At 40.4% G+C, this 15,013-nt stretch overlaps 1 protein-coding gene across 3 annotated transcripts in view; it reads left to right on the forward strand.

The window, feature by feature from the left end:
- Positions 1 to 15,013, forward strand: part of SLC37A1 (solute carrier family 37 member 1) — a 35,119-nt gene that overhangs the window by 14,458 nt on the left and 5,648 nt on the right. For all 3 annotated transcript variants that reach the window (XM_054291329.1, XM_054291330.1, XM_054291331.1), the window contains exons 10-16: positions 4,329 to 4,412; positions 8,201 to 8,311; positions 10,269 to 10,359; positions 11,247 to 11,309; positions 12,154 to 12,239; positions 12,862 to 12,910; positions 14,140 to 14,213. In XM_054291329.1, the coding sequence (XP_054147304.1) occupies positions 4,329 to 4,412; positions 8,201 to 8,311; positions 10,269 to 10,359; positions 11,247 to 11,309; positions 12,154 to 12,239; positions 12,862 to 12,910; positions 14,140 to 14,213 (558 nt within the window). The remainder of the gene's footprint in view (positions 1 to 4,328; positions 4,413 to 8,200; positions 8,312 to 10,268; positions 10,360 to 11,246; positions 11,310 to 12,153; positions 12,240 to 12,861; positions 12,911 to 14,139; positions 14,214 to 15,013) is intronic.

The following is a 15,013-nucleotide window of genomic DNA, read 5'->3' on the forward strand; positions in this document are numbered from 1 at the left end:
ACCAAGTAAAAACTGTCCATCTCTTTTTTTTTTCTTTCATTTTTCTTGAGTTTTCCTAATTTTTTTCAGTCTTCCTGAGCATCTTTGTAGGGTGTTTTGTTCAAGTATTTAGTATTAAGGTAGGTAAATAAGTAATAAATATTATTTATTTATTAAGTATTTTAGAATGATGTGTCAGAGGTAGAAAGATTTCCCTAAGAAATCCTGAGTTACTGAGTGAGATGATTCCTTTTCTGCCTCATGAACCCAAGAGGAGGAAAGCAATCCAAATGGAATTGGAGAAAAGTAAAAAGCAAGGAAAGGCAACAAAAAGAGCATTAGGAAAACCAGCTGTGTGTAACTTCTCATGACAGAAATGTCATTCCTGGCTCAGTTTTGCTCAGGACTGTGCTCACAGGTTGATCGTGGTTCATGTTCCTTGAGATTCTGCTCTGGGTTTGTCTCTACTGCAGCCAAAATCTGGAGCAGTTCTTGCTCCAGGCTCCCAGGAACCCTTGGGCAGTCAGGTCTGCCACATTTCCAGGTAGTTTTTGGAATAGTAGAGGGGATTGGCAGAGCAGGCCGTGAGGTTTCCCATGTCTGAGGGCAATCAGGGCTGTGGGTGACAGTCCCAAGGAAATCCTACATGGAAATTGTCTGTACACGTGAATCATGTGAACCATGTATTTTCTTTGCCAGCCTCACAGGTAAATTGTACAGGGTTGATTTCTCTTTTTTTACCCCCTAATGTTTTCAGATCAATGTAGTTCTACATTTGAAATGCTCTTGAATAGGAACTGAAGGCAACTTTTCTAGTCTGTGTTCTCTCTTCTTTTCTTAAATTTTTTTAATCTTCATATGAAGCACTTCTGATAAAGCTTCTGAATGCTTTTGGTGGTCTGTGGAATTCCTTATTTTATTCCTGTGAGACAAGGTGGGCTCACACTATGCTCTATATTTTTCCTTTTTTTCCTTTTTCATTTCTTAGAAGTAACTTCTGTCAAGTGTGAGAGTATTTGATGTGACTCTGATTGCCTGCTGTTAAGAGTCCCATTTTCCTTAGATTTTATATAGTTCAGAGCATTGTTTTTACAGAATATCCTGTTAAGCTTTATGGAAATAAATATTTATTTGTTTCAAATACACTTCAACTGGAAAGCATAACTAAAGAGCTCTGCACAGTATATTGCTCATATGTCTCAGCTAGTGTGGAAAATTCTGACATGCAATATCTACTTATCATGATACTTTTAACAATTAATTTAGTATTTTAGGAGCAATTTCTCCCATTTGCAGAAAAGGAGGAGCATCTGACTCAGTCTTCACTGGTACAGCAGCAGGGTCACTGCCCCAGGCTCACTCTCACTGTGTGGGATGCATTTGACCTCCTGTTTCCCTGGAAACCTCACTCTGCAGAGCAAAAGGAATCACTTCTTCCTTCCCTATTCCCATTTCACATCTGGAAATCTGGGAGGAGTTTATCACAGGAAAATCTGGGAGGAGTTATCACAGGGCTGCCCCACCTGCCTTGGACCTTTCTCAGATTGAGGTTTGCTTTGTCCCTAGGAGTTTTATGTCATTGGAGCTGCCCAAATGCTTCACTCCTGAGTGGTCTGCAAGGATTCTAAACCCTTGTGGAAGGAGCTCACAGCTTCTGTTCACCACAGACAAGTGGCCTTAGGAATTAAGGAATTTTATTAGGTAGGAATTCAAGATATCCAGATGTAGATGTGGTGATGACAACTTCTGACTGTAAAGAAAAGTGAGTGCTAATTGAAGGGAGGTTGATGTAGTAAAATAGGGAAAAAATATTTGATCTGTGTTGTACAAGGGCTATAATTTAGCAGGTGTAAAATACTTGCTGTCCTTTTTTTTTTCCCAGTCATTCTGTTCCACCTGAACAACCTTCTGCAAATAGTTAGAAATCTTTTTTTTTCAGGTGTTAAACACACACACTTGCTCTTCTCCTAAGGCTGTGGCAGGTAATTTTGGCCAGATGTCCTGGGTAGGTGCAGGCAGCTCTGCACTAAAGACTAAATCTCCTTGTGGAAGAATGAGGCCAGTTAAATTTAAGCAGCACTAAAATAAATGCTCAGCACGAGGGAAGGGTTTATATTAAGATTGAGAGATCACAGTCCTCTCTGTGTGATGCCAGTTTTGGATGAATTTGATCTAATGTTTATTTGCAGTGTGGTCCTGAGCCCAGTATTTCCACAGAGTTTGTAGTGGTGAGTAATCAGATTTCATTGAGCTGTCCAAAACCACAGATGGAGAGTCAGGCTCAGAGCCCTGAGCATGTGGTTCTTTCTCTTTATTCTCTGCTTTCCTGGGCTGGGCTTCATTTGCCTGAATTCATCTTGGCTCTGATTTACCCATCTGAAATTTGTTTCCAGATAAATACTTGAGGACAATAAAGTGCTTTTTAATGCTGGCATTGGAGGCTTCATCTTGACTTTCTGGAGGGCTGTACCTATGACAAATGCAAGTCAGTGGGTGTTATTCAGAATTGCTGCACTTCCTTTATGAAAGTTAAAGAGGAGATTTAACTTTTTTTTCCTCCCTTTGGGAAATGTGGTTTAGAACTGGTTTTATTGCTTCTCACCTTTTCTCCCTGTGCCTTTTTTCCCCCCACAGTTACATCATGTTCATACAAACTTGTCTTTGTACTCTAAGAACTTCCTTTGTCTCCACTTTGCATTCCCAGAAAACTTCCCTCCCTTAAACTCCTGTTGCAAAGTGCTTGTGCATTTCAAAATTACCAGGCTGCAGTTTTTATCTCCTGGAAAGGAGGAAGAAACCCAAGTATTAAATGTGCAGCCTCTCAGTGTAGTCCTTTTCCCCAGACATTTTCTCCTTACTGTAGTAAATCTTATTTTTTGACAGTCAAATGAAAAAGTCATTCATTTTTCCTCTGCTGAGCTGCTGATTAAAAATGTAGATGACTTGTCTTTAGGTGATGGATTTTCTTCCCTGTGGATTCTTGTAAATCACATTTTTGACAAGAGCCAGATTTTCTGTAAGATAAAACTTAAAAATCTGTTTTATCAGACCCTGGGGGCTCGAGTATTGTTGGTTTATTTTGAGGAATGCATGTCCAAAACTGCTTGTGCCTCAGCTCTGAACTGAGCTGCAGAACTACCACAGTTTATCCTCAAAAGTATTTTTTCTTCTTAGAAGGATTTGATTGATGAAGGGCAATTTTTGTATAAAACACTGAAATACAAACTCTTGATTTTTTTGGCAGGGGGGAAGAATTACCAGGAGATGGAGAATTCTAAATATACTCAATAATTCACAAAAATCAGTGATTGATTTTGAGCTGGATTGTTCAGTGAGGATTTGCATTCCTTTTTTATTTGTGAGCTTGAGGAGGGGGTTATTTGGGACAGAGTTTGTAGGGCTTTTTATTGTCCTTTCTTGATTTTTTTTTTTCAGTGTGGCATCCAGAGTGTGATTAGACACTTGAGCATCTCATCCCTGAGGAATTCACAGTGCTTCTTTGGGACTTAGCAATAGGTTGTCCATACCTGACTGCAGACCTATTTTAGAGCTGTATATTTAATTCAGCAGACAAATCTGAATGTCCCTGATAAATCTTTTTAGACTAAAGATCTCAGAATGATGTTTTCCAGTGAATGCAGTGAATTCCAGTGGTGTTTTCCAGTGAATTTTGGTGTGAACTGACACAGGAATGTACTTGTTAATAAGTGAGGATAAAAACAAGTCCATCTGGTGCCTAAAATGTAGATTTTTGTGTCATTATTTTTCTCCTGGAACTTGCTGGAGGTGCTCAGACTCCTCATCAATACTCCTGTCCACAAGAAGACAAGAATTTATGGGCTAAAAGAATTTAGTCTTACAGAATATAAGCTAAAGGGATGAACTTTTCTCTTAAAGGGATTAGGAAAGTGAAAAATAAAGGTTTTTATGAAACAAATCAACTTCTGTAGTTGCTGCTGGAATTTTCTTAAAGCAAAAACTGAGTTTGCAATGTCAGTAAGTTCAGTAGAGGAAAAAGCAGCTAAAGATGTTGAGAGGGGCATGACTGTGCTCTGAATTCAGCTCCTTCTGTATAAAACCAGTGTGAAATAAGCCTTCAGATCAATTTGTGAGTGCATTTTATGTCCCTTGCCATAGGTGTGTGTAAGCACTTGAAAATCTCAAAACACACTGTCATCAAATTCAAGATGCTCCAGTTGGGGTTATGTTTGTGTTACAATGCAGAAAAACTTGGTCCAGAGAGATGATTTACAATAATGTAATCCTAAAAAAAAAAAAAAAAGGAAAAAAAGCAGAAAAAATGAAAAAATAGGGGTTTTTTTTGTTTTGTTTCTGTTTTCTTTTTTCAGAGTTCTAAAACCTTCCTGAACGGTGCCTCTCGGTGCAGGATCCAGATGCCAACCTTAAATGCTAAGGAAAATGGCAAACCTCAGGTAAAATAGAAAATATTGCTGTAAAATAGCATAGAAAACTTCTTAAGGCTCACATGAAACTTTTACTGTTTGTGAAGATTATTCCTCTTTTTATGGTGCTGAAATCTGCTTCCATCTTCAGACACAAATGTAACTTCAGAGGAGGGAGCTAAGCATTAGCTGCCATAAATAATGCAAACTGAGCTGTGTGAGATGGCACTGCTTGCTCAATTGGTCTTTTTTATTTTGTGATCTTGACACAATTCCATCAAAAATAATGCACTGCAAAATGCTTTAAAGGCAGCTCACTTGAAATATTTAAATTATGTATATTTGTCCCATCCTTGCAGTCTCACTTCTCTCTCTTTTCCTTTCAAAAGCTGTCTGTACTTAACAAGATTATATGTGGAAATGGAGAGTTCTAAATATACACAATTATTCACAAAAATCTTGCTTAAAACTCATAACCATAAGGGCTGCTATTTCTCACTAGAAAATGAATTTTGGACTTGCCCATTTTGTGGGCAGAATAGCATTTTGTCTTGTGATGGGTATGAACTGAAAATTTCCATTTGAAATTTTGTGTCTGTATTCAGCACACTTGGCACGTTGTATCCTGAGAGGATAACTTTTTTTTAAACTTCTTTCACACTTTTCCAGGAAAATAGAAACTTCCTGTTCTCTTTATCCTTTGCCCATAGAATAATAATGAGCATTCACAGGGTGGAATAATCAATGTTGGGAAAAAAGTTTTGAAATTTTTGCTGAGGAAGGACTTCAATACAGCTTAAACCCCCTCTGTACTGAGTTTATTATTTTAATTTTGAGCTGCCCAACAACAGTCTCCAGCCCAGAAACCATTTGTGTTATTTCACAACCAGCCGGAAGGTAAGGGGAGATGTAAGAATATCAGCAGGTGTATTTAGACATGATGGAGTTTACAGAAGAAATTCTTTTAAATGTATGGAAGAAAGGGTGGTGAGGCACTGGAACAAGAGAAGCTGTGGCTGTCCCATCCCTGGAAGTGTCCAAAGCCAGGCTGGATGGGGCTTGGAGCAACCTGTGGTAGTGAAAAGGGGTTGGAATTGGATGATCTTCAATTCCTTTCCAACGCCATTCCATCTGTGATTCTAAATCATGATGACAGAGCTAAAAAACCACAGAAATCAGCAAATCAGTAGACAGATATTTCCTTTTTAACTCTGCTACCCTGTGAAGGGTCTGCCTAGCCAAGGGTGAGGAAAATGTACCCCTGTCCTACTGACTGGTGTCCCTTGGGAGCGGGACAGAGGGATAACACAGACAGTGAACTGGGGGAACAATCCTGGGAATATCCCCCCCTTCTCTCTCCTCCCTGCCAGCTGGGGTATGTTTGTAATACAGAGTCTCAACAAGGTTTAAAAATAATAAAATCATTAAAACCCCTTCTTTGTTGCTGTTTGGGGCTTCCTGATTTTCTGCCAGTGACAGAAGAACAAGTTGTTCTGTCAGAGCCAAGCTGAACATCTTCCCCTTTTCACAGGGGTTGTTTGGAGCTGATTTTCACAGGCAGCTTTTGAGCCTCTACAAACAGCAGATGTTTTGCATTTATGCCTTGGTCTCCAAGCACACTGGAATGGCAGCTTTTACTGGGTTTTCATTGACCTCTGCAATTACTGTAAAAAGGAAACAAACACTCAGGATCTGCAGTGGCTGAAAGCAGAATGTGGTTTTGGCTGCGTGACCTGAATAACTCTGTGCCTTCATTGCTGCTTGTGTCAGCTTGGCCTCTTAAAAATGACACAAAATTGGGGGATAATGAATCCTTCCCCAGAGATCAAGAGTGTGCCATATGCCTAATCATGCTCTAGACAAGCTGGCAAGGCTGCACAAGTCATCTCTGCCAAGCACAGACTGCTGGGTTTATTTATCCTTTAGCTCTGTGCAGCATAAAAACCCCCAAATCACTGACAAAAGTTTCCAGCATGAGTTTAAATAAGTTATTTGGACTTTGGTCACCTCTGCTGCAATATTTACTCACTCTTCTAAAAAAGATTGAGAGCTGCTTGTCTGAGAAATGAGCAGCATTGCCTCAGACAGTCCTGGCTGGGTTTGCTCTGCTGATTGTGCAGGAGATGCTCAGACGCCATCTAGAATCCACTGGGGAGCTTCACTGCTTAAACCTTCTTTTTTCCCTTCTTTTTCTCCTCTGTCTCTCATATTTAAAAAAAAAATTAATTATTAGCTTATGGTTTGAATTGGTACTGTTAAAATGGTTCAAGTTTTGAAGTTGCTCCAGTAATTCAGAAGAGAAATATTTTTATGATGATGGAGTGACTCCTGGGCCATGACACAGGTGTGCAGGGCCGTATCAAAGGTCTCTAGATGTTTTTTCTGTCTTCTGGTTAATGCTTTATCACCTGAGCCCAGACACTGGACTGCTCTAAGTCCTGCATCCCATCTAACGATCAAATCTAAAATTTGGATGCTGCATGGCAGCTTCTAAAACTGTGCTGAGTGTCTGGGCTCAGGTGTCCAGATGGTTCCCTGGTGCCCTCTCCTAAATGATGTTATTTAAAAACTGAATTTATTTAGAATCACTGAATGTAAAATAGCAGAATTGAATTTTTCCAGCACTTGTTTTTTTTCTTCCCCCATCAGCTTAGCAAATATTAATCCAAGTTTTCATCTTTGCAATAAGCACTGGAAATGGAACAGCCTGCTGTTATATCCTTTCTAGCCTGCAGTCAAATATATATTTGAGGCTTAATTCTTCACTGAGGCTTTGTTCAGATGCTGAAGAATTAGGAGAAGGAAGACAGTGTGTGGAATACATAAATAGGAAAAGTGCTCAGCTTGGTAAAGCCTCTCAGCAAGCAGGTGAAAGGGAAGATAGCTACATCCCATCCCTTTTCCAAGCTGGAAAAGAAGTACTGAGGTCTATTTAGACCTGATTTTTGGGGTTTTTTTCTGTGTACAGCTGTAAGATGTAAATTTCCAGTTCTATTCTGAGAGTTCACTTCAGTCTGGTAGAGGATTAAAAATACCATAAACCCTCCTGGCTACACTGGGATGGTTTGTTCTTGTGCAGTGGTAACTTGCTCCACAAGTATTCTTAGCAGCCAGTGAAATTCTTGGAATAAAATCCTTCCTAGTACTAGAAGAGAACTCAGAATTCACAACTTGGGCAATGCTGATGAACCCCAGGCTTTTATATTTTGAGGATTGCAATGCTCAAATGAAACAGATTTGAAAAAAAAAAAAGTGATTCCTTAACATAAAGCACTCTCTGTCCATAATTTATGTGGAAAGATGGCCTGTACTTAGATCAGTCAGTAAGAAGATGTTACAGAACCTGAAAAACTGGTTCAGTATTTGTACAGAAAGAAGATAATGCAGATTATGATTTTATATGATTTTATACAGAAGTGTATCCTTGTAGAGATTTCTTGTACACAATATTGTAGGACTCAGTAGCTTGTCAGCTGTAATTAGACCACATTTATGTAGTGGGGTGAGGGAAGATTGGAAACTGTTTTATTCCATTGAATGTACTCAAGTTTTGCAACTTGAAATTGTTCTTCGATAGAACAGAAACTTGGTTCTGTTATGGACTGTATGCACACAGAAACCACCTGATATTCTGAATATAGTCTCTGCTCTCTCTGTAACTCTGGCTATCCACACCAGGGCGTTTTTAAAAGCTGTAACTTTCTGTGACAAATTAGGTACTTGTTTTTAAAAATTATTTTGGAGCTGTTTGATTTCTTGATACATACTTTGTTTTTTGTTCTCTTCTTTCTCTTACCTGTTGCTGAGGGATGTTGCAGGATGCAGAGATGCAGCATTTGCTCAGTGACAGTGAGAACTGCAGCGTGGCCACTGGGGAAGGAAGGCATGGGACATCAGCCATCAGCTTCCTTGGGGCCCTGAGGATACCTGTGAGTGCCTGCGCTGCTCCTCTTCACAGTGAAGTTTTGCCCATAATTCACATTTCCATGAAGTTCTAGGTGGGACAGTGTGGTGGTGTTTGAGGGTCCCCAGGATGAGGGAAGAGATGAGAATCTTGACTCCATGGCTCAGAAAGCTGATTTATTATTTTATTACATATATTATATTAAAAGAAAATTATATATTAAAATTATACTAAAGAAAGTAGACATCAGAAAGCTAGAAAAGATTGAATAATAAAAACCTGTGACTGCTCACAGCCTCAACACAGCTGGCTGTCTTTGGTCATTAATTAAAAACAATTTCACATGCTGGGTAAACAATTCTCCAAATCACATTCCAAAGCAGCAAAGCAGCAAAACATGGAGAAGCTGAAGCTTCTCAGGAGAAAAGATCCTGGCAAAGGAATTTTTCAGAAAATGTGTCAGTGGCAGGACAGTAGTGGGTATTAACTTCATATCACAGTCTTGAAATGCAGGGGCTTTTGGCATTATTAATTTGGAGGAAAGGAGGCTGAGAGGGAGCCTCACTGTCCCTGCAGCTTCCTCAGGAGGGGAGGTGGAGGGAGAGCTGCTCATCTCTCTCTGATAATGTTCAAGAGGCATTTGGATAAGGACTTTATCAGTGTGCTTCAACTTGTGCCAGCCCTGAAGGGGTCCAGCAGTGGGACAGGGGGTTGCTGTAGGTCCCTTCTGTTTGAAATTGTTTATTCTGTTCTAAAAGTTGACTGAACCTAATGATATGCACTTGTTAAGGGTGGAATAGCAAACTGAGTCCATAAGCACTTCTGTGTGTCAGAACTTCCTTCTGTGGCTCCCCTTTTTACATTCCTCAGCATTGTTTTAAAAAGCTTAAGTCTTAAAACCTCTTGTCTGAGAAGTTTCAGGCAGCCCAGTCATTTGGTCTGCTGGTAAAGGAAAGGAAGTTTCCTCAAAGTCAGAATCTGTCATTTTTGATTTTCCTCTCAACCTGAAGCCTGAATGCAGAATTAGGATTATTTGCAGATTGATTTGGATGTGTAGAGTAAAAAGAAATAATCCTGCACCTAACCACTGTATTCCTGCATCTTCTCATGTTCAGCCTGGTCCTCTACTGTTTTTCCTGAAGCACAGTGGAATAGTGGGTGACACATTGCTGCTGCTGCCACCTGGGATCTCTGAAACCCTGTGGAGTTTGTCCTGCCTGGTGTTGGGGAGGGTCACAGCTGCATGTGGAGTGTGTGTGCTGTTCCTCAGGGTAACTGCAGCCCTCCATGCCAGGGATTTGAGAAATCTGCTTTCAAACAAGAAGTTATCAGATGGTGAAGGGAATGAAGATGGGGTAATTTGGTAGTTTAGCTGCAGCTCTGTGCAGTAAATGCACTTTTATGTGCTCAGCAGGACTGAGGATGGAGAAAGTTAAGGCTTTAATAGGTCATTGCTCAGTCTGTGATGTGCTCTTACCACATTCTGATCTGAACTGTGTCACACTGGTTTACTGGCTTTTTACAGAGCTGAACAATAAGGGAGGAATCTTGAACTCATCTGAAGGAAGAAGATAAAGAGCACAAAAATGTGCCAGTTTCTCTGGAACACACTCCAAACCTGCTATAATACTGTAGAACAACTTTACTTAAGGGAAATAAGTGGTGCAGGTGTTCCCAAGCAGTGTAAAATCCTTCCCTTTCATTTCTGTGTTCTCTGCTCGGGTTATTCATTTTAGTGTTCTATTTAGTACCATTTTAGTGCTCTCTCTTCAGGAAGTTCAGTACAATTGAAAGGAATCATGTAAGTAAAATACCACAGTCTGCTCAGAGTGCAAGCTTTGTGCTCTCAGGGGAAAAATGCTTCTTGGAAATTCATGGGAGAAAAAGAAAAGCCTAAATGCTTCCTAGAAACCATTTTCATAATGGTCTGTAAAAGCAAATAGCTCTAAGATACTAACTCCCTGTTTTCATTGTGCTCTCAGGGAGTTGTGGAGTTCTCCCTTTGTCTCCTGTTTGCAAAGCTGGTGAGCTACACTTTCCTCTTCTGGCTTCCCCTCTACATCACAAATGTGGGTGAGTATTAGAGGAAAGGGGTCCTGAGTTATGACTGCAAAGTCTCTGCAAATAGGTGCTTGGAATAAATAAGAAAATAAACATTACTGCTACAGAAAGGAGCTTTCTCTGCTGCAGTAGCAGGGGAGCTGTAAGTCACCGAGCAGGTTTATGAATTCAGTGCTATGAGAGGGCATTTTCAAAACAAACAGAAGTGTCTGTAATTCAGTAATTCCAGGCATAAATGCTGTCTCTCTGGTTTTTGCAAACAAATCAAAAAGTTGTACTTTCTAACAATATTTAAGATTGAAGTGTCCTATTAAAACTTACCCAAAATAATGTAAATGAGTTGCTTTGTCTGTTCAGTACTGCTGTTTTGATTTTTTTTATACTTTTAGAGTGCAAGATGGACCAACTTTTTAGCAAGGTCTGTTGTGATAGGAGAAGGAGTAATGATTTTAGACTAAAAGGGGGTAGATTTAGACTACATATAAAGAAGAAATCTTTTGCAGTGAGGGTGGTGAAATGCTACAACAGGCTGCCCATAGAACCTGTGGATCTGGAACATTCCAACTCTGAGCTCTGCTCTCATTGAAGATGTCCCTGCTCATGGCAGAGGGGTTGGACTGGATGGCTTTTGAACAATCCTTCCAACTCAGACCATTTTGTAATTCTATGATTGTAAAAGTGGTAAAATGTCTCTTCCAGTGAGAGTAATTGCATTCAAAAGTCTGTATTGCTGAGTACCTACTTTTGTTCTTATTTCTTTTACACAATGTCACCTTATTGTGTATTATCTGAATGAAGAATTCTCCTGTAAGATGGCTTTGCCCTGGCATTACAAGACCGCTGAGATTTCCATGTTTCATAATCCAGAAATGAGACAAATGTTTTGCTTCTCTCACCAGAGCATCTTGATGCCAAAAGAGCTGGGGACCTTTCTACGCTGTTTGATGTGGGTGGGATCTTTGGTAAGTTTTAATTTTATTTCACTCCTGATCACACCAGTTCAGGAAAGGCTCTGGTGTACACAGCTTACATATTTTATAGATCATATTCATTATTTGTACTGAAGAAGAGTAGCAGTAAAGGTACTGAGCTGAGAGTTGAAAAGTGAAAATCTAGTAAATCTAGTAAAATACCTCCACAGCCAGTGCTGCTGTCCAGTACAAATCAGAATAGACAAATTATCTTTTATCTCCATCAGCTCTGGCCCATGAGTCTTGGTCACCACCCATCAAAATAATTCCTTTTGTCAGTCTAACTTAAGAGAACTGTCCCTGTTTGTTCAGGGATGTGGATTTTCAAGGCACAAAGGTTAATGGCCACAGGTGTTTTGGTTTGTTTTTTCCTTGATGCCTTATATAACTGTATGTGATAAAATTGGGAGATCATAATAATAAGGACTAGGCTATTCCTGTATAATTTTCAAGGTGACCAGTGAATAAATTTTCATGTCAATGCAGACAGGTTGGTTTGTTTCCCAGGTTGCAGAGAGCCAAGTTTTCTATTGCATGTGAGGAATTAAGAGACCAGTGAGTGGATACCAGAGCTCCAGCAGGAGGGCCATGTGGCACCTGGTAAAAGGCTTTTTGCCTTGGATATTTGGAATAAATAATGAGTTTGGAATAATAAATAACAAGTTCTGCTTCTGTTCTGTTTAGGTTAAAAATGGTTGGGTTCATGAGGATGTTGCTGTGTGAATTGTGTAACTATGCAGCAAAAACCACTGGGTTCTGCTTCATTAAATTAAACTGATATCTTTTGTGCAAAACACACCCTGAATGTTTTCCTCACACCTGTGTGTTCTTTCAGGTGGGATCTTGGCAGGTCTGATTTCAGACAGGCTGGAGAAGAGAGCATCAACCTGTGGAATGATGTTGCTGCTTGCAGCACCCACAGTAAGAGCCTGCCCCTGTCCCACAGCTGTGACACCATTCCTGGACAGTTCTGCAGGCAGCATCTCCCAGCCTGGATCTAAAGAGTCCAGGCCAGATTAAAAACTGGCATGAAAAATTGAGCAAGTATAGATATTGGGGCTAAACAAGCTAACAAGGTTGTCTACTAAACAAGTATAATGTATTTGTTTGTTACAGAATATATGGAAAGTTTCACTCTCTTGTAAAATCTGATGTTTAGTTGTTAGCCAGAATTTTAGGCTAAAATTTCTGAGCTGTCATTGTTTGAAAACCAGCAGATTGACATGAGAAACATTTTTATTTGATGTTTTTAATGAGTTGTATTCTGTGCTGTGTTGAAGCTGCAGTTGGAGAGTTTAAAATCGAGTGGTCCCATAACAGAGCCCTTCCTTCTGAAAGGACATAGAAGAATGGGATCCTACCCCTTATCTCCCTTCTGTGGCCAATCAAACAGTCATTCTGCTGTGGCCTGAAAGGGATTAGTAAAACCTGGAACTTCCATGTAATGCCAATTAAAATATCTTGTCGTTAACATGGGGCACATGGGGAACCCAGGATTACTCCATATGTTGATATTCTGAGTGCTTATTTATTCTCTCTACAGCTCTACATGTTCTCTGCAGTCAGTAAAATGGGCCTTGAGGCTACTATAGGTGAGTATTTTTAAATTGTTCTGCCTAGCTTTCCATGAACTTTGCATTTATGACCTTTGATGCTTTTTCCTTTGTTTTCTCTTTTATCTTTTCCTTAGAGGAGGAAGTATGGAATCAAATTCTTAAATTTAGTCTTGTAGGCTTTTTACAGGTTGAAGTGGGAAGGTAGAAAATGAGTAAGAGGTGGCAAAAGAACAGATCTAATTAATATCATTAGTCTTCCTGGAGCTTGTTGTGTCAGCACAGGCTTTTTTATATCCCTTGTCCCAGATGTCAGAGATGTTTAAATATTGCCTGTGGTACTTTTGACAGCAGCATTAACTTCACTTGAGTAGGCAGAATTCACCTGTGACTTTGTGTGTGTTACCTCAAACCAGAAATGGGAACAGGAGTGAGGCAGTGCTGTCTCACCTGCCTGAAGGGCTCCTTCACTTTCAGAGTCCTCTGCTGCTCTACAAGGACAGAAGGGACTTGTGGGTGTATCTTGTGAGCAAGCCCTGCCCTCATGGCTAGTTGGGTCAAATATTCCCTTTTCTGTGACCTCCCAGGATCAGTAAAGACCATGGGAAGTGCTTTTGTCTCAGCCCCATCTTCTGGTACATTTGAGAATTCACATCATGGATTGAGCACTGAAAAGGGGAGGAATGGATGTTGGTTTTCTTCCTTTCCCAGTTCTGTATTGGGTCAGGGGAGCCAGGGAAGGATTAAACCACTTGGGAGCCATGGGGTGTGATGTCTCCTGTTGTTATGGTGAACAGTTTCTCATGCAACTCTGTGGCATTCACATTCTCTGAAAAATCCCTTTGCCCAGGATTTTTCTCCTGGCAAGCTGAGAAGCCTCAGAGAAAAAGGAAAACAATTATTATGTCATTTTCTTCTCTTCTGTTTTGCTCATGAGGAATGTGTTTGGAGATTGTTTACCCACAGGTGATTGTTTCATTGGATTCTGCTGTGAGTTGTTTTCACTCTTTGGCCAATCAGTGCCAAGCTGTGTCAGGACTCTGGAAAGAGTCAAGAGTTTTCATTATTATCTTTTTAGCCTTCAGTAAGTATCATTTCTATATTCTTTAGCATAGTTTAGTATAGTATTCTTTAATATAATATAGTATAAAATAATAAATTAGCCTTCTGAGAACGTGGAGTCAGATTCATCATTCCTGGTTTCATCAGGGCACTCTTCAAATACAATGCAACTCACATTTTCTTTCTTTTTTTTTTAATTGGAACAGTGATGCTGCTTATCAGTGGTGCCCTGGTGAATGGCCCCTATGCCCTGATCACCACTGCTGTCTCTGCTGACTTGGTGAGTTTGGCTTTCCCTGTGACATGTGGCCTCCAGAGAGCGCTTTGACTTCTGCAGGGTCACCAGGGAAAGGGCTGCATTGTCCCAAAGCAAAGGAATAAGGAGCTGGAAAAAGGAAATGCTAAACTCAGCCACTGAGATTTGTTTTAGAATTCGTGTTTTAGTATGAGTGCCATGCTTTTGAGAGGCTTCTAAATTATTCTTGACCACTCACAAGACTGTGGGTGACAACCCAGATTGAATCTGAAGGTTGCATGCAAAGCCAGGCCTCTGTGCAGGTGCCTTGGCCCCTTTTATATTTTGCATTTTTAAATGATTGGGTGAGCTGTAGCTGTGTGAGACATGAGCTGGTGATTTAATTCCCATCAGAAAGTTGTATCTGTCACAGACCTTAACACAAGTAAAGGTGTGTGAAAATAAAAAGTCCAGATACTTAGGCTGCCAGCACTTCCAGCAGGATCAGGTCAGCCAAGTCACAAATCCATGTGAAAACAGCAACATTGCTCAGCAGGGAGACTTTGGAACTTTGTTTTGCAATGTGTCCGTGCTTTAGCAAGGAGGCAAAAGTCTTCTTATTGTCTTAAATGCAGGAATGTTTTAAATACAGGACAAGGAGCAGGGCAGAAATCTCCAAGCATCCTCTGGAGCCCTTGTCCTTTGCAAGACCGAGGTGACCCCAGGCAATGCCCACTCACTTCATCCTTGGCCTTGAGGCATGTCCCCAGCACAGAGCCCCTGTAGGGGATGGGAGATGGGTGCTGTTCTCAGAGCTCAGCTCAGGGTGGGTCTGAGCCATCTCT

Source organism: Melozone crissalis, unplaced genomic scaffold (genome assembly GCF_028551555.1).
Source record: "Melozone crissalis strain CALT ecotype California unplaced genomic scaffold, PUWL_Pcris_2 ptg000090l_1, whole genome shotgun sequence".
NCBI lineage: Eukaryota > Metazoa > Chordata > Aves > Passeriformes > Passerellidae > Melozone > Melozone crissalis.